Consider the following 20,388-nt stretch of genomic DNA (forward strand, 5'->3'; position numbering starts at 1 on the left):
CTGAGAACCTGGATATAAGAAAGATGGAAGGGCACCATTTAGTCCCACTGCTGACAGGCTGAAAAAAGAGAAAATCAACCATTTTGTTAGAAATGTCTGTGGTGGCAGGTGGCATGGTAATCATAAAATTTGGTGACACAAAAGTCAAATTGTACAATGGAGTCAACCATTGTCAGGAAACACAACAAGAAGGCTTTTTAAACATACCTTTCTTCTATAATTTATCTCCACTTATTTCCTTTTCTCACTATATTTAAGCAATATGAGCTCAGGAGTTTTTGTCATTTTTTGTATCCGCAGTGCCTAACACAGTGCCTGATACATAATGGGCATTTTACAGTCTTCAAAATGAATTAAAAAACAACAGTTTGAAAGCAAATTGTTTAAGATTGTTCTTAAATTTTTCTGATTAATGCTAAGGATACTTTTCCCAGAAAAAATACACATATCCATGTACGTAAAAACTTAAATATATTTTCTGGACAACCATGGACGTCTACTTTCACTCTTCTTTTCATAGATTTTCTAGGGAACCAGAGATTGTAGATTAAGAAATTCCTAGGTTTAGAGTACATAATCACAGAGAAAAGTGGAGGAATCTTCAGAAATATTTTCCATTCTCCAATTTTTCTTTTACAAAATGCATGTTTCTTTCATCTAATTCATAGAGAAACTCTTTCAGTCCCTAAAGATAAGGGCCTCTTCATGTAGAAAGTGTAAAAAAAATTTTACCTATGTAGATTCATATCATCTACATAGATAAATCCATCCTTATAGCAGAAGGTAATTTCAAAGAAGATATGTTTATTTAACATACACTTAGGGACTATTCACCATGAGTCAAAGGACTGTAGAGGACAGGGGCTATGGGGCTATAAACAATGACTCAGAAATCACAATATGGTGGAGCACATGTATAATAAACTGGGTACTTGAGTTTGATTTTGGCGTCTGGGTATGTTTGATGAAGATAGTGATGGGTGGAACGGGCAGAGAACAACTATAAATTCTGTAAAGGAAGAAAATGCAACTGCAAGAATCCCTAGCTTTATTATGGTCATACACAACTAACCTCTCATCCTGTTACCAGATTACCCATAAGGAGTCTGATAATGACCTCTGGATAAGCACTGACTAATTACGGAAGAGGAATAAGGCAATATAAACTATAAATGCTTAAATCAGATATCTGCCGTATGGGCAGTTGCAATCATCTACATACCATTTGTAAGATCCAGTGTGTAAACGTTTCTTTCACCCGAGTGATGTTTTTCTGATGAACATTATACATTTGTTGCATCTTAAACTTTGGGGAGACGTCAAAGCTGATCTGGTATGAATGTCTACTCAAAGGAGGAATGCCTGCTGTAACACTCCTGGTAGCCACAAGCTTTGCTTTGATCTTCATTAACAGCAGCAGAATATATTTCAGTCAACAATAATTATTATAAACAACTTCCTCATGTTGAATTAAAACCTCTTTGTATTTTCCAACCATTTTTCTAAGCTTTGGTTTCTGGAGATGTAGAATAACCTATCCTCTCTGCCATACCTTAAGTATTTGAATACAGCTTTCACTTGTATTGCTGAATTCATCTTCAGGAAGGCTGAAATTCCCTTTCTTCAATGTATTCCTCTTGAGAAGTCATCACCTGCCTGTCCCTACTCTTTCAAACACTGTAATACTTGGTCAAAATCTGCTTAAAATGTGACACCTAGAACAGAACACGATATTCTAGCTGTGAATGATCTTAGCACATCTGGGTCCAGAGGAATTCTTTTGATCTGGACACAACCTTCCATCAACACACTCTTATAGGCTTTCATTCTTACCTTCTGTACCCCTCCCAGGTGTGCTGTACTGTGTGGGCTTATATTGGAATTTGGTCAAATAAAACTGTCATGTCTTTTTTTTTTTTATTATTAAAAAAAATTTTTTTTAATGTTTATTTTTGAGAGAGACAGAGACAGAATGTGAGTGGGTTAGGGGCAGAGAGAGGGAGACATAGAATCCGAAACAGGTTCCAGGCTCTGAGCTGTCAGCACAGAGCCCGATGCAGGGCTCGAACCCACGAGCTGTGAGATCATGACCTGAGCTGAAGTTGCATGCTCAACCAACTGAGCCACCTAGGTGCCCCAAATTGTCATGTCTTTTTTTTTTCTGAGTACCATCAAGTCAGGTTTCCCCTCTGTTTACCTTGGCAATGGAATGTGTCTAATTTTGTCTTAAATTTGCCTCGGCATGGAAATAATTTTATTTTATTTTATTTTTTTATTTTTTTTGTTTTTTAATGTTTTTATTTACTTTTGAGATAGAGAGAGACAGCATGAGCAGGGGAGGGATAGAGAGAGAGGGTGACACAGAATCCAAAGCAGGCTCCAGACTCAGCTCAGAGCCTGACGCGGGGCTCGAACTCACAGAGTGTGAGATCATGACCTGAGCTGAAGGTGGACGCTTAACCGACTGAGCCACCCAGGCGCCCCAACATGGAAATAATTTTAAATCTTAATGATAATATTTTCAACGACTGCAGTTCTGTTATCTGTAAATTTGATAATACCTTCTATGGAATTTCTTGTGTCTTCATCCAAAGGATTGGAAATTTTCTTTGGTTTAGTGTGAATCATTATTCAGCTCTCTTAGGTTGTTTCAATAGCTAGGAATCCACCTCACTAACAATTATCTATCTGAGCCACAAAGATTTCAATAGAGATGCCAGGTTTCTTGCCAGATTCAGCGAATATGGTACCTTAAAACCAGTCTAAGCCATACAGTGTCTCTAACAACAGATGCTAGGGACATTCTGTCATCACAGTAAAATTTTAGGTGAGCCTCCAAGCTCTATGAAGTAAGCAGCCAGAATGGATGCCAGGTCATGTGAGCAGAAACAAGAGAGCCTGTGTCATATTCACCATTTACCTTTTCTTGTACATACACAGTGGTCCAGATGCACGGGATCTATATTTTATTAGGAAAGACTACAAGGTAAATTCAACCAAATAAAAGCTCAAGAATCACTCACTGGAGAGGGATGTATGAGGGGTTCTGTTCACTGGCCCAGTTTTTCAAGATTTTTTTCAGACAAAATCTCCATGTATAGCATTATTGTGGGTGTGTTAGAAAAGGCTACACTGATCTAGTATTCAGATTTTATAACCTTTACCTTTTGCCCTGATACAGTTGGGACTAGATGAATCACTTAGGTGGCTCTGTTTCCGGTGCAAGCTTCTGAAAAAGACAATTGAAAAAGTAAATGTTGCACATTGACTGGTTTTCAAAGAAAATGAAAGCATGTCTTTTTTTTTTTTCCCCTTTTATTCCCACCAAACTCTTGTAAGAGAAGGCATATTCAATTTTGAAGGGCTATCCAATTTCAGATGGGAGATCTGTAACTATAATAATGTTGCATTGAGAGAAGAAGGAAGCCTTGGTCACTGCATCTATTTAGATGATATATGGTTTCTCTTTTTACACTTTTAGGGGCTCAGTTAACCACCTCTAAACCTAATTTGGGGGATCAGTGTTTTAATCCAATTCCCTCAGAGCATGGAAAATTCTTCCTGTGCATGAACGCAAAGGAAAAAATGAATAATGGTCATAAACAAACCAGCTGATCCACCAAACAGACAGGATTGTTATACACATTAATTCATATACAAAGGCTAAAGGTAAAATGGGAAATAAATCATTTCCTATTACTTAAGGAAAGTACAAGCATAAAATCATATCATTTAAAAATTAAAAAAAATATTTTCTCTATTTTGGCCTCGTATACAATGCAGTTTGTCAAGTCTATAGAGCTACAGATATCCACCTTTCATCATATTAATTTTAGAAAAGCAAGATTTTCACATAAATAGCTCAGGTAGTAACTCTTCAAGATCACTTTTAGTTATTCATTTAGGTAACATGTAGCATTTGCACTAAAGGGAAAAAAAAATCTGTATTAGGTGGCAAAACATCATGGCTTTTCTTTCTCTTGTCTGTAGTAACCCAAAACAGACCTAAAGATCTTGGGTCAATAATCAAGACAGACCTTATCATATGTTGCTCAGCTCACAAACCTGAAGTGTAGCTTGGCTAATTACAATTTTTATAGTTATCCACCATTGAGAACCTTACCAACACTCTATACTCTGATATGAAAAAAAAAAAAAAAAAAAAAGGGAAGAAAAAAGAAAAGGTAGATAAATGGCCACATTCAAAAAGTCTTTTAAAAATTAGTTCTGGGGCGCCTGGGTGGCTCAGTCTGTTGGGCGTCCGACTTCGGCTCAGGTCATGATCTCACAGTCCGTGAGTTTGAGCCCCACGTGGGGCTCTGTGCTGACAGCTCAGAGCCTGGAGCCTGCTTCGGAGTCTGTGTCTCCCTCTCTCTCTGCTCCTCCTCTGCTCATGCTCTGTCTCTCTCTGTCTCAAAAATAAATAAAAACATTTAAAAAAATAAAAAAAAAAGAAAAAAATTAGTTCTTAGTTTTTAATTATTGTAAAGAGTAAGTATTTAAATTTGTTGCCGTGCTTTGGTAGATTTTAAATATCATATATGGACTCTAAATAAAAAGAACATCATAGCACTTTTGTTTTCTTAGGCATTTCAGCTTAAACATTAAAGTATGAAAGAAATGTGAGTTCATTCTTATGGATAATAATGCAACTTTATTGTGTGCAACCTGTTTCACACCAAGTATTAGTTTTTCCATGTGAAGTAAGTTGAGATTGAAAATGATAAAGTTATTGTTAAGGAGACACATAGAAAGGCAATAGAAAATGCTGAAAAAAGTTTTTGTCTGAAACTGGAAAACAGAACAGTCTGGAAGAAAAAAAAAAGATATGAGAAGAGTACCACAGGTTACCAACACCAAAAAAACTACTTTGTGGGAGAGAAGGGCCAGGCGATTATCTCAGAAGGGAGGGTTGGATTTCATGTGCATTTTTAACGTATTTGCTTGGCAATAATAATCCCGGAATTTTCTTCTGCGTTGTTAGAGCTCTTAACCTTTCCCACTGTCTATAATTTTATTATGCAGCATAATATATATGTTTTTATTTAGCGCAAAGTCCATCTGTCTAATTTTGTCCCTCACCAGCAAAGTCATACCTCAGATACACAGCGGGAACCAACTGGAAGACCTATCAGAGTATATGTGAAGTTTGGATTTTTTAATTAAAAATTTTTTATTATCCTATTTTGGTTTCCTTACTGAGTAGACTCCTAGGGAAAAATAAGTCCTGTGAGTTTACTGGTCTGCTTTAGAAGTACAATTTAGACTCACAGAAATGAAAGTTAAAGAGAGATCCAAAGTTTCGCTTAAAATAAAAATCACCAGACAAGATAGGCTATGAAATCCTCCTCCCTGTGGTTGAGGACACGTAACACTTTGGAGCAGCTGTCCTCAAACACTTCTGTCCAGAACCCACTCCTCTTCTGGAGTTTCTAAACTCTTTCTGCTCCACACCACCTTCAGCTCTCTTCCCTAAAATGCCATTGGTGATATGTATATCTGCAACTTTGGGTGAGATGGTAATAAAGGAGGCAAAGTCCATACCATTTATCAGAAACACGAGAAGAGAAACATATCCTTGGACTTGTTTTAGTGTTCTAATTGGCAAATATGCCAAAGGACTGACAACCTTGTATGCTGTGGTGGAAACGAACCTCTCATGCAAGATCTACAATCCTCTAACGCAACATACAAAAGCAATATACATAGGCCAGTTCAGTTAAAACTCTTACTTTTTTTGGTACTCTGTGACAGGACTTTAGAAAAGATAAATCCCAATGGTGGAACATAATTTAAGTGCGGCAGAAAAGTAGAAATAATGAGGCCTGAAATCCAAAGATAAACGCATTATTGAGGCATATTCCCCTGGCCCTTAGATATGTGGACAAAGAGGTCACGCGTTACTGTGAGACAGAGGGTCAAAGGTGACACAGGGCTCCAAGAAAATATTTACCAGAGAAATGTGATGATTCATTTATCAGTCCAGAAATACCAAGTACAAAACTTCAAGATATAAAGAAGGATCAAATTATATAATGTATATGATTCAATTTAAAAATTCTTAGCCCTCTTACATTATGTTATCTAGATTACAATAGTAAAAAATCAAATTACATTCATATGAAACTTGTATAAAAAGAAATCAAATCCATTGTTATGAAATTTTATAGTACAATTATTTTCTGATGGGTCTTTTCTTAGGTCATGGTATTTATAATTCCATTTACATCTGTGTAATTTTTCAAAGTGAAAAACAAAAGACAGTCAATAGAAATCTAAACTTTCATTTGCAAAACTCCATTCAGTTTCCGGGCTAGTAACACATGGTGATGTCGACTTGTCCTCCAGACATGGACTGCTACCAAAGATCCCCAGTTTATGGAGCATGCAGGCCTCTACTCATTAGGAATGCTTTTTGGTTTGGCTCACGTTTCAAGAAATTCTGCAGCATGTCCATGCCGTCCAGAGATCCCCCAGGTTTCAGGATTAGGTTTCTGTATTTCATTCCAACCTAATAAAATAAAACATCACACCTAATAATTCATTGTTAAAGCAATTTCCCAAATCTCTAGATGCAAAAGAAAAAGGAGGAAGGGTGAAGAAAAAGGGACTTTGACTTTACTTTGTCTGGATGTTCTCTTTTGCCTTAACTACAGCTCTATAGAGCTGTACTTATTTATTTTGGTAGCTATGAGAGCTGAAGCTTAAACCTCCAGTCTTCAACGTTCCCCTTTATTACTGTCTTATCTCCTTAGAGTTTCAATGGTGAGCGAACAAACAAAAAATAGCCAATGGAATGTATAACAGATTCCTATTTGGTAGCCCATCTCAAATGCTATTTCAAAAGAGTTAGCAAACCAAGTGTTCAAGAAGGCCACAAATAGGGGATTTGTGTACCTAGAACCAGTGGCATCACCACTGCCAAAATGGCTTCTGCTGTGTTTTTACAAGGGGTTTATAAAAAATGCCTCATCCTTATGGATGGCGGTAGGACAACAGCACATGTCCCAGGTGTAGGTTAAGTTATTTCTGTGGGCTCAGAGCTAGGAATAAGGACCTTTGTAAAGTTTTCCTTGGGGATAAGGTCTGCAACCTTAAAACACAATGTAGTTACTTTGTCTTTATTTACATAAACGTAGCAGCAATTAAAGTGAAGGAAAACGACTGAAATTCAGTATCAGTGTCATTCATTTTTTTCACTTCCTTTTCATCATCCTTTTAGGGATACAAAGCAAGACAATTCAGTGAAAAATAATTCCAAATATACATATAAATAGTTCACAGAGTAACACTTTTAAATTTATATCCATTAAATCGTTTGATCAATATGACTAATAGTCTTTTTGACAAGAATAGCTAGAGAATTTTCAGAGACAAAAGTAACTTTTGACTTACAACAATAATTGTTTGGTACAACCATCAGAGATAAGTCTAGTCAAATTGTTAATAAACGAAAACATGAATGAATGAAATTTACCAAGTTAGATACAAAACTATTTTATTCCCTATAGCATCATAAAATAAAAATTTTGGGGTTTATCTTTTTGTTATTAACAGAAATCATCTGCAGTTTATTAATCTTGACAGGTTAACATCAAACTTCCTAGTCTGGGCCCTGATTAGGAGTAAATAATTAGTCAGTTACCTTCTTGTAAAGTCTAGGGTAGCACAGTCCAACAGGAATATAAGACACATAAATAACTTAACATTTTCTAGTAATTAAATTTTAGAAGGTAAAAAAAGTCAAAATGGTGAAACTAATTTTAATAAGATATTTTAACCATATATCTATGTTACTTCAGCATATGTCAATATAAAAATTACTGAGATTTACTTTCTGTGGTAAGTCATCAAAATCTCGTGTGTGTTTTTCACTTTTCCAGCACAATTTTTTAGTTATGCTAGCCACATTTCAGGTGCTTGACAGCCACAGGGAGCTACCACAGTGGACAGGGGTAGGGCCTAGAACACAATGTGATCTTTAGAAGAGCTTATTGGACAATATTCTAGTATGACAATGAAAAGGCATGTAGTAATCTTGTTGCTTTATCTACAAGTTTTAGATAAATTTTCCTAAAGAGGGTAGGCCTGTAATCACTGATATTCGAATTCCTGAAAACTCTGGTAATGAAGACTTAGAGCTAGATTTATTGTTCTTTAGGGGGGGAAAATGATGTGTAGTTTTTTGCTTGGTCTGTAGCAATCCATTACTGTTATGCTAGCAATTGGGAACCTAAAATGTGAGTGATGGCTGATCCTGCCATAGACATTATTATTCTAAGAAGTAGCAGCTTAGAGCTCTGGAGCCCAAACACAGTCTACCTCCCTTTTCTTTCTTTCATTGCCCCAAATGTCTACATTTGACCAGTGTTAAATCAGTAGGGGGAAAGGGTAGGATGGGGAAGAAAGACAGTGCTCTCCTGGATCTTCACCCCTTTCCCTAAGAAGCCACCATAAAAATAGGGAGAACTGGGGCTCCTGGGTGGCTCAGTCGGTTAAGTGACTGACTATTGATTTTGGCTCAGGTCATGATCTCATGGCTGTGCAATCATCCTGCATCGGGCAGCTCCATACCCAGCATGGGGCCTGCTTGGAATTCATTCTCATTCTCATTCTTTCTGTCGATTTCCCTCTCTCTCTCTCTCTCTCTTCTCCCTCCATACCTCCCTCCCTCTGACCCTCCCCTGCCTGTGCTCTCTCTCTAAAAAAATAAACAGACATTTAAAAGAATCTCCCACAATGTGGCTACCTGACAAAATAGTCTCATTTTGTACAGAGAACTGCAGTTCTAGCCAGCAAAGAGATGCAGGTACTTGAGGAGTTGCATGGCGCTGTGAAGAGGCAGCTCAGGGCTCCTCTGACCAGTAAGGTCATCGCGGAGCTTGGGGGGGGGGGGGTGTGCAGCTCAACATAGCTCCAGTCCTGTCCCGCTTACAGCTCCAAACAAGTTGATTCAATTTCCTGAATTACAGAGCAATGGTCTTTTAATAGTTTCATTTCCTTCACAATGAAGTTTGGAGAAGAGTTTAAGAGTCATTTTGGTAATAGGATCTTGCTTTTCTTACAAAAAAAAAAAAAAAAGTTAAGTGAATTTTTGTGTTTTAGGAAGGTACCAGCTCTCTGGGTGAGAGAACACTGTCTGGGAGACATATGCCACAGGTGGAAGGAGTCTTTGCCATAAGTTGTTCTAGTCTGTTTACATAATAAAGAAACTTGAACTGTAAGGAAGGCAGAAAGACAAGTTCTAAGACAACCAGTGAAATTTTTTTATGCTAGAAGAATCCTTCAGGAGGATCTGCACATAGTAAGAGCTTCTATTAACTAGTCTATGAAGGCAAGTCAGCATCAGTCACCTGTGTGGTTTTTAAAGTATTTTGGTTTTTTTTTTTACTTATTTGTTTAGAGAGCCAGGGACGGACAGAGAGAGAGAGAGGCAGAGAGAGAGAGAGAGAGAATGAGCAGGGGAGGAGCAGAGAGAGCGGGAGAGAGAGAATTCTAAGCAGGCTCCCCACTGTCAGCATAGAGCCTGCTGGCAGGACTTGAATCCATGAACTGTGGGATCAGGACCTGAGCCAAAATCAAGAGTTGGACGCTTAACCAACTGAACCACCCAGGCACCCCACCTGTGTGGTTTTTAATCCTGGAAGATTAGAGTGTATCTTTTGGCAACTGTGCAAGTCCTCTCTAACAGTGATGTTTCCTAAAGCAAGGTCAGGAGTCTTGGAGTGAGGCCCAAGTTTGAATCTTGGCTTAACCCTCAGCTCTGTGACCACAGGCCTTGGTTTCTTTTCCTGTAAAATAGGAACATGCCTCCCTCACCTAGTTTATGGGGAATTGGGGATGATTTCAGTACACTGCCCTGTCCCTAGTGTAACACATGGCACCCAGGGCCACTCAGTAACCCTCTGTGGTCATCCATTCCTCCTCTCATTTCTGTCCCTCTCACACTGGCCCTCCATTCAGTGTCTCATGTACACAGCAGGGACACAGATGCATTCCTGGTTTGGAGTCTCCTTAAAATTAGTTCTGTTTCCTAATAAAACTAAAAAAAAATACAAGAGACTTCATCTCCATTATTAATAAGAAATAGATTATCTCGTTCAGTAGGAATATTAGGGAGGTGAGACAAGGCACTCATCTAAGAATATATACTCTTTATTTGAGGTAATATTTTAAGAGCAATCATAATGGCCTGAACGAAGGATGCCACCATCTGTAAGTAATGAGAATATGTCTCCTGCTGGGTCTGGCATTTCTGAGGCAGCACATGCAAGCTCCCACTGTCTTCCAATCCTCCCTCCTTCCTACTGTGACTGACTCTGAGGAGGAGAGCCAGTTGTCTCCTTCCTACACTGAGTAACAGGCGTCAGGGAAAAGAGCATCCATCCAACGATAGGTGATGATGATCAGGCACCCAATAGGCTCCCTAGCCAGCTTTAAAAGTGGATGCTGAAACCTTCCACAGCCCATCTGTAAACTCCTTCCCAACAGCACACTCTTTGTTTCCTATGAGGGTGGGGATATCGTGGGTGGAAAAAGAATACCTTGGACAACAACAAAGAAAAAGGGAGAGAGTGAAAGAGTGGTGCTGGTAGTCAGGGAGATGGAAATGAGAACAGTGGGTCGGAATCTGCTTGATTAGAAGAGGCCTTCCGGAAACTGTGAGCAAAGTTTCAATTTGTGAGGACAGAAGGATAGATCTATATTTATGGGGAGGGAGATCACAAAAAAAGAAAAAAAGAAAAAAAAAAGAAGAGTAGTCTGGGTATTAATATGTATTGGGGGAAGGGGAAATAGATGGGGACAACTACTGTAATTAAATGTAACAGTTTTGAAGTAGAGGACACACAAAAATGAATAAAGCAGCTCCAATTACAAGGACTTCATCATCTAGGAGGTAAAATAAAGAAAAAGACAATGTGCAAAGCAGATTATTAGGGTTCTAAGAGAAATACAGAGAAAGGCTGTAAGAACACAAAGGAAGAAAAAGTGCTTCCAGTTGGTTGGGATTCAAGACTTGGAAAGTCTGGTCTTGTAAATATGCAAGAAGTTAAGTTGGAAATCAATCCCATTTCTTTCCTTTGTCCCTTAAATCAGGCAAAATCTAAGTCTGTCAAGAAAGGCTGAAGTGTAAGAAAAATCAGCTTTGTGGTGGTAGGTCAAGAGATCCGAAGCAGAAGTTAATCCATTTGTAAGGACCTTCAGAAGGAATTTCATATTCTCCCTTAGCAACACATTGTAGCAGGAATTGGGCTTAGAATTCTGATTGGAGAGCTAGCTTTAGAGTACAAATTCTCTGTGAAGTAATTCTTTTTCATGTTAACCCAAAGTTTGTCATGTTTCTGTGTCTGCTACTGCATGTAAAGATCTAGCTACTTCCTTATGGCATTACAGATTAAAATATAATAGTTGCATTTGACTGTCTTGATTTTCTTGGTATTCCATTCTGCAGTGATACTCAGTTTTATTTTTTCTTCATTGAAGGAAAAACAAAGGTTAGCAATTTCTCTAAATGCAAAAGAGGAGGGAGATAATTCTAGCTTAATAATATAATTGTCTTTGAATCCACCAAGTCTATTACCTCTTAGGAAATTTTCCCACAATGAACTTGCCTTATAAAAAGAAATGGCCCTAGTTAAAATGCCGCCATTTTCTTCAACCCTATGATTAGCTGCTGGATTTTGAAACTACATTTGGTGACGCTGGATATCTTCTTTAAAGAGCTCCTAGAGCTTGCAGGAAAAGTATTATTCCCAAGCAGCTCCCTTCCATAGTCACTTAAGAAATCAGCTGGAGAAGGAAAACATATGTCTGATAATGAGACTTCTCTATATTCTACTAGAAACAAAGATTTTTAGGATATGTTTAATGAACAAATTAAATAATGAAGATAGTCTAACTATTTATAATGAAGAAAAGAGAAAATCACAAATAAAACCAGAAGTAGCAAACTGTGGCTATTATAGGTAATTGGCCAATTCTAACACTTGGATAGAGGCCCTCAAAATAGAATGAAAACCACTGTACCATAAAAATATGCTATTGCTACCTTTGGTATTCAAAAGACTACAGGTTTGGGGTGCCTGGCTGGCTCAGTTGGTAGAGCATCTGACTCTTGATCTTGCAGTTGTGAGTTCAAGCCCCACAATGGGTGTAGATTACTTAAAAAAAAAAAAAAAAAAAAAAGACTAGGTTTATATTTGACCCTTCCTATTATTGTTTTCCCAGTGAGTAGTGCACTTTCTATAGTTCTGCTTGCTAACATCTGGAATGTTTCTCAAAGCAGACCCTGAGCTTTGCAGGATGGCACGAGGTTATAGAGAGAAGGCCTGGAGATGTTCTTTTGTTGATACCAATGACCAGAACAATAATGTCAACAGTACGTGATCTTTCAGTCTCCAGCCTCTCTACAGATTTTGGGGACGAAGAATAGCAGACACTGATTCCTTGAAGGGCCATCCAGTTATCTTCTCAAAATGATTCAAATACATACTAGGTGAAACTAATGTAACATGATGTGTCAACTACAATTCAATTAAAAAAAAAAGGTGTCAACTTTACACCGATATAATGGCACCAATATGTACTCAATTGTGATGCTTATTAAGAAATCTAAGACACTCTAATCCTCCTTCCTTTCAAGGTGTCCTTTTATTTGCTTGCTTTTGTTGTGGTTTATTACTGAACATTTCTAGAGCCTATTATTTATCCTTGCTAAAACAGAATTTTCACAATGGTTTTAGGAAAGAGTCTTTTTACCTCCCTGTGCTGGGCAATAATAACTGGTCCCTATCTACCGGAAACTTTGTAATTCTGGAAAATACAGCAGAATTTTAGTGATGAGGGAAAAAACATACGAGGGAGACAGGGAGCCTTGAGACAGCAGGGTCTGTGTGATATATTGTGAATGCTCTGATACCCTTGACTTCAAATCAAATTCAGTATTTCTATAAAAATTCTTTCGGGACGCCTGGCTGGCTCAGTTGGAGAAGCATGTGACTCTTGATCTCGGGGTTATGAGTTTGAGCCCCATTTGGGTACAGAGATTACTAAACATAAATAAATAAATAAATAAATAAACTTAAAAAAATTCTTTCTCTTCATCACAACGTAGCTGTAATGACCAAATATTTTTCTTAGAACAGGACAGCTGTTTCAAAGTATTACATTTTAATAAGTGGGTATTTGAATTTTGTAAATCAGGTATGACTTTAGAGCAAACATTTGTAAAACTTAAAAAAAAAAAATAAGTGAAACCAAACAAACAGTATACTGTAGAGGGAACAAAATGGCTATTTAAAAAGCTGTTCTAGTCTCTGCCACTGCAGTGAAGAGTGTGAGAGTGGGGTGCAAAGGGATTCTCCTTGGTCACTTGAGCCCAATTCACTACTGTTGTGACAAAAGGGGAGCAAGAAATGCTATAATATCCCAGAATACTTGATAGGGAAGAAAAAGGAAGGGATTAAAGTTAGCTTCATGGCGTAAGATGAATAATATATAGCAATGTTGAACCCAGAATTTTAGTGAAACTGAAAACGTGTTTTACATTACAAGGCAACAATTCCAAGTTGTTGGGAATCTTGTGTTCTCCAAGTTCACCCCAGGCCCCTGATCTAAAATAAAAGTAGTCTGGCTGCCTGCCAAGCTGTGAAGCTTGAGAGTAAGAGGAAGTACACAGAAGCATAATGGCAGGGACTGCGTCTGCTGGACTTGCAAGTTCCTTGGGGCCGACTGGGATCAGTAGATGGAAAAGAAGAGGTAACAGTGGAAGGTACTGGAGATGTGGCTGTGTAAGTGGAAACGCAGAGGAGATAAGTGAGGAAGCTTAATTGAAAAAGGTACTGTGGCACTTATGCTAGGAAGCGTCACCAACTTATAAGAGTCAGTAACAGGTCATAATTGCACCTTTATATTAAGTAGACCTGGACTCTCTATAATCATTGTTTTCTGATTTCTGCAATAATGCATGCTCTGTGTAAAACATAAGGAAAAGCTCCATAAAAATCACAGAAAAATATTTAATAACCACTCATGAAATTATCACTCGAAGCTAAGAATGGACATTTTGATGTACTCTTTTTCTAAACATGCATTTTAAAATAAAAATTTGCATTCTATGGTACAAAATATTTTATAGCCCGATTTTTTTCACTTTGTGTTATAGCTATATTAAACATTCCAGACATAAGAAAAAGCTTGGTGAAATCCTTCCCTCACACTTCCCTCAAGTCCATTCTTTTCTTCAAAAAATGGAAATACCACTTTTGGTTCAGATGATCTAGAAGATTTCATAAGCGAGTAGCCAGCCTTGTGACTAGGGCCTTTAAGAATGGTAAGATTGAAGGTGTATCTGGGTGGCTCAGTCAGTTAAGCATCTGACTTTTGATATCAGCTCAGGTCATGATCTCACGGTTTGTGAGATCAAGCCCCATGTGGGGCTCTGTGCTGACAGTGTGGAGCCTGCTTGGGATTCTCCATCTCCTTCTCTCTGCCCCACCCCTGCTCGTGCATGCTGCCTCTCTCAAAACAAATAAATAAACTTAAAAGAATGTTAAAATTTTTAAGAGGTAGAGACAAGAAAGTCACACCTTTTAGGTGGAAGAAATAGAATGATCATATTTGTGAAGGTGCAAAGACCTATGGGAACACATAAATCTGGCTGACACGTTGAATTCTGGGAAGTAAGGAAGACATGTGATGGCTAAGCTAAGGACTGTGAACAAGGAGAGGAAAGCAAGAAACAGGAAGTAAAAACAAAAGGGTAGGTGAGGGCCTTTGGAAGTTGGCGACTGGGTCATCAGTGGTCACTCAAGAGAGAGTAATTTTCTAGTTCTGTTGGTGGAGGCAAAATAGAGGTTTGCATGGACCGCTCCTTACACCAAGAAATTAGGCTGTGAAAGGAAGGAGAACTGAGTAATAGCAACAGGGTCACCAGAGGCAGTAGCAATAATCCCAGTTTTTGCCAAGATATATTAAGGCTTGGTGTTAGACACATCTTTCAGACAGAGGGAAAGAAGGTGAATACTGAAGTATAGAAAGAGAACAAAAATGACATATTTAGTCTTGATGACCGTAATTTTCTTAGTGGAGAGGAGAGAGGTTTTGAGACTCGGGGGATCTCAATAAGGGAAGTGGGACAGGACAGCAGAGTAACAATGGGTGTCCACTACAGGTTGGACAGCACGATTTTGTAGTGGGACATGTTAATGGAGTCACACAATCTTCCCCGGAAAGCTCTGAATCCCAAGGGCACCATCTCTAAGTGAGATGGTAGAGGAATCCAGGGCTGGGTACTTGGCTAAGGGTCATACAGAAGTCAAGACATATATGAGAACAGTCAGTGGCTGACCATTGTAATAGGTTGGCCAGGGAATGGAAGGAGACTTACAGTGACCTAATAGCCTGGGTAGGGTAGGATGGAAGAAGGAATGATTGGGAAGGTTAGTGTAGATAATGTAGGTACCCTGGAGGTGTTTTGTTTTTTGTTTTGTTTTGTTTTGTTTTGTTTTGTTTTGCAGGGGGGGTGGGAAGAAGGGGATGGTGGGCTAAATTACAGCTATGTGGGGCGCCTGGGTGGCTCAGTTGGTTGGGCAGTTGGGCATCCGACTTCGGCTCAGGTCATGGTCTCAGGGATCGTGAGTTTGAGCCCTGCATTGGGCTCTGTGCTGACAGCTCAGAGCCTGGAGCCTGCTTCAGATTCTGTGTCTCCCTCTCTCTCTGCCCCTCCCCTGCTTGTGTTCTCACTCTGTCTCTCTCAGAAACAAATAAACATTAAAAAAAAAATTATAGGGGCGCCTGGGTGGCTCAGTCGGTTGAGCGGCTGACTTCAGCTCAGGTCATGATCTCACAGCTCGAAGGCTCGTGAGTTCGAGCCCCACGTCAGGCTCTGTGCTGACAGCTCAGAGCCTGGAGCCTGCTTCGGATTCTGTGTCTCCCTCTCTCTCTGCCCTCCCCTGCTCATGTTCTGTCTCTCTCTCTCAAAAAAATAAAATAAACATTTAAAAAAAAATTATAGCAATGACTTTCAGTATATGTGTGTGAGGCACTATGCAATCCAGAAACATAAAGTTGGGGGGAAGAAATTGGTTGGCTGAAATAAGCACAGAGAACCTGAATTTGGTAACTTGCTCTTCTAATTTCTGAATCAAATAGAATGAGAAGCACACTGAAAAATGCATCAGGCCTGGAAATAATCTGACAGCTGAGTCTTCAACAAGAGTGGAGACTAGGGAACTATAACTCAGGAAGGTTTGGCTGGTAGCCACCTGGCAGTCAATTCACTGTACATAGAAAGGAATGGCTCAGGTTAATGAAGCAGCCTAAATTACTTAAAGGCATTTCGGTTACAAACTATGTAGGAGGTGGGGTATGCCAGTCACAGAGAAAGGGTACCTCCCATAGAAAATGTATAAAGAAACTGTGTAGAGAATGTGAAAACATACTTAGACCATTAACATCAAGAAAGAGTTTACCTTTCTTTCCCAACCTCCTATAAAACTAAAGCATTGTATGGCACATGTCAAAACTAGCAGCTATAAATGCTCAAATGCATAAACAAAGCTTTGAATTTTAATTATGCAATATATTGGAATGTTAATAAGCAAGAAAATGTGGTAGGTTTTTTTTTTTTTTTTAACTTACAGAATTAGAGTTAATCACTTGTGCACTGCAACTTAATGATGGATGATTTGAGAAGATTCAAGATTTTCGAGTTAAAAGCTGTTACCAAATCCCTTACGCTAAAATTTGGGTGTAATAAATATTTTACACTGGGAACGACAAAATTAACAAAAGGAGAAAAGAAAATACAATACCTCTGGATTCATTATCCCTTCTTTTTTAAAACAGCTGTAAAACATATCCATGGAAAATACTTCACTCCAAAGATATCCATAATATTGGCCATCATATCCCCCTGCCAAATGTCCGAAAGTAGCTGGCATATTTGTGCCTTTAAAGAAAGATACATTTCAATCAATGTGATGGCCAATGTTAATTATCAGGTTATCAGCTGGCTAAGGTTTCCCTTTGGGGAGTCCAGAGACTGGAGAGTGACAGTCTCCAGCAACAAGCAGGATCTTACCTGCAGTACTCCCTGGGTTTACATGTGCCCTTGGCCAAGATGTTTACAAACTTCTCTGCTATGATGACTCAACTTCAGAGCTGGTTTCGGCCCTAAGTTCTGGAATGTCTAACAATAGTTTCAGAGGCTTTGTCCACACCCATCAGATAGCTCAGTATTTCAGGACTACTCAGTCCTTTCTAATCCTTTAGACACATATGTGTCTTATAGATACTCTAATAGTAAGCCCACTCTTTGTCACACAGCTTTGCATCTAAAATGTGTCAGAACGGCACTTACTTTAGGTTCATAATTACTGAAGAACTCTTTATTTAAAAAACTAAAAAGGTTGTGCCAACTCAATCTACCTCTAGGGCTATTTTTAAAAAGGATTTTTTCAGGGTGCCTGGTGGCTCAGTCAGTTTAAGCGTCCGACTCTTGATTTAGGCTCAGGTCATGATCTCACCATTTGTGAGATGGAGCCCCGTGTCTTAGATTCTGATAGCGTGGAGACTGCTTGGGATTCTCTTTCCCTCAGTCTCTGCCCCTCCCCACCCCCACTTTCTCTCTCTCTCTCTCTCTCTCTCAAAATAAATAAATAAACTTAACAAAAATAAAAAGGATTTTGTCAAATTGGTCTCAGGGACAAAACTGTTGTATAGTCTACTATAAACAGTTCACAAAAGTAAGTGAGGAGCCTGGATTGACTCCACTGGACTCTTCTGACCTTTATTATCACTATCAATGTGACAGATTCATTTAAATAACAACTTCCTTGGTGGAAAAAAGTCACCTTGCCAACTATGTATACATGAACAACTACATGTTGGCTTAAAATATATAAATACAAATGTAAACACAGTCACGTGTGTACCTGCCCACCTACCCACATGAATCTCATAAATACTGGGCTAGAAAAGGCTAGCTGGAATTCCTTAACTGATCTTAGAACCAAAATCAGAAACAAGGTACAAGTTTGTACTTCTCTCTAAAACTTCCCCGTTTGCCAATTTCTCAGTGAAATCACTAGGAAGTCAGGGCACACGTACGGAGGGAGGAGCCAGGTGGCTGTTGCCAAATGCGAATGGCTTTCTCTGCTCTGGGGTGGAGGCCAATTGCTCATTCTTGATTACACTAAAATGCTGCAAAGCTGGAGCCACCTTTCCTTTAAACACATTTGGACAGGATAAGTCATACGGACATAGTAAGCTTATCAGAAAGCCATGGACTGATTATAGAAATCAGAAACAAATATACATTAGGTAAGCTGCCTGACAAACCCTATGTTTCCTGGCAGTGTTAGGAGGATACCCTGTACTTCACTGAAGAAAACGAATTCAGGTCATAGTGCTTACATACCTGGAGTTGCCGCGACACCTAAAATCTCTGTGCAATATTTGGCATATTCACTTGCAGCATCCAGCGACGTGTTGGTATGGAGAGACTGATCAACTTTGCTCAAAACAATCTGGCGTAAGGTCAGAAGACCTAATAGCATAAGAATGTTTGGGCATGTTTTGGAGAAGAGAGAACTACGTGTTCTAATATCACAAGATCAAAGATTTAAAAACCTGACGCCTATAGTACATATTACAAAATGGGATACCTCATTTAAGATTTAAAAGAAGATGTATTTTTTTTTTCTTGGACACATTCCCAGGATATTTAGCAGTCTCCCCTCCCCATATTAGCACTCTTAGGGTAATACCATGATTACAAGGGAAATAAGTTCTATAGAACAAGAAGCCAGCCATTGTCTATTAAAGCAATTCTAATGTATTTTCCTTTTCTAAAATTACAAGTCATACCTGTGTTGACCAGTCTGGAAGCAACAAGTTTTTCAAGCAGATCATCCATAATAGGACTTCCATCTTTATAATGTTTTGACAATCTTCGGAGGGAATCGATGTCCCATACCCAATTCTCAAGCATTTGTGATGGCACCTCTACAAAGTCAGTTTCCACATTTGTTCCACTAAATCGAGCAAAATCAGTCTAGAAAATAAACATAAAGGTCTTTTTTAAAAGCACTGAATGAAAACTACCTATGTGATGAATCATAATTAAGACTCTGTAAAACTTGAGTCAGAATCAGAGTCAACTACCTGTTTGAATAAAGGGTTAGGATAACTTCAAATTTAAATAAAAACAAAACACAGTACCAAGCAGCCTGAAAAATAACCCCCAAGTACTCTATGTTAAAGTAATATTTCATTCTTTTAAATCATAGACAAACTTGGAACAATCATCAGGAAATCATAAATGAAAAAAAAATCAGACTGAGTTAAAACAAGCCATAAGCTTTGGAAGTAAAAATATTAAAAAAATTTTTTTCCATTAAAAATGAATAGATTTAATGGGGCACCTGGGTGGCTCAGTCGGTTAAGCGGCTGACTTCGGCTCAGGTCATGATCTCGAGGTCCGTGAGTTCGAGCCCCGCGTCGGGCTCTGTGCTGACAGCTCAGAGCCTGGAGCCTGTTTCGGATTCTGTGTCTCCCTCTCTCTCTGACCCTCCCCTGTTCATCCTCTGTCTCTCTGTGTCTCCAAAATAAATAAACGTTAAAAAAAAAATAAAAAAAAAAAGAATAGATTTAAGACAGTCTCTCCCTACTTATCTATTTCATGTGCTTCATTTTGTTTATTCAAAACATGCCTTTCTGGAGCACTCATCACTCTATTGTTTAACTATTAAAGTTAAAAAAGTTTTTTTTAATGTTTATTTATTTTTGAGAGAGAGATAGACAGAGTGTGAGCAGGGGAGGGGCAGAGAGAGAGGGAGACACAGAATCTGAAGTAAGCTCCAGGCTCCAAGCTGTCAGCATAGAGCCCGATGCAGGGCCTTGAGATCATGACCTGAGCCAAAGTCAGATGCTCAACCAACTGAGCCACCCAGGTGCTCCTTAACTATTCAAGTTTTAATCAAAATCAAAGAGTTAAATTACAACACTGCAGATACCCTTTGCATGTTGTATTTCGTGTTCTGAACTTTAAATACGTGATTCTAAGATAACTATGTTGCAGAAAGCCTGGTTGTACCTCTCAGGGTAGAAGAGGTTAAAACAAGAAGCCACTTCAGGGGGAGGTATAAGTGTGGATCAGTTGGCAAGAGGGTAACTTAAATGCAGGGAGAGCTTTCTGGACAAACAAAGCATATACTCAGAAGTTAAAGCATCCCTTGGAAAAATAAAGGACTTACTCTCAGGGTGTGGTCTAAAAGTTAAAAAAAAATTTTTTTGAAGTATAGTAAGTTGTTGAATCTGATGTCAGAAAAGCTCTTGATCAAAAAAGGGGAATTCACTAGAACAGGCTGATATTTTCTACCTTTC

General features: G+C 38.7%; 1 protein-coding gene across 1 annotated transcript in view; it reads right to left on the reverse strand.

The window, feature by feature from the left end:
* Positions 1 to 4,627: 4,627 nt before the first annotated feature.
* Positions 4,628 to 20,388, reverse strand: part of NLN (neurolysin) — a 103,060-nt gene continuing 87,299 nt past the window's right edge. Inside the window, exons 10-13 of the mRNA XM_078449405.2 lie at positions 18,871 to 19,057; positions 18,422 to 18,550; positions 16,815 to 16,951; positions 4,628 to 6,511 (exon numbers count right to left, since the gene is read on the reverse strand). Of these exons, the coding sequence (XP_078305531.2) occupies positions 6,377 to 6,511; positions 16,815 to 16,951; positions 18,422 to 18,550; positions 18,871 to 19,057 (588 nt within the window). The 3' untranslated portion in view covers positions 4,628 to 6,376. The remainder of the gene's footprint in view (positions 6,512 to 16,814; positions 16,952 to 18,421; positions 18,551 to 18,870; positions 19,058 to 20,388) is intronic.

Source organism: Panthera onca, chromosome A1, assembly GCF_046562875.1.
Source record: "Panthera onca isolate mPanOnc1 chromosome A1, mPanOnc1 haplotype 2, whole genome shotgun sequence".
NCBI classification, from domain to species: Eukaryota; Metazoa; Chordata; class Mammalia; order Carnivora; family Felidae; genus Panthera; species Panthera onca.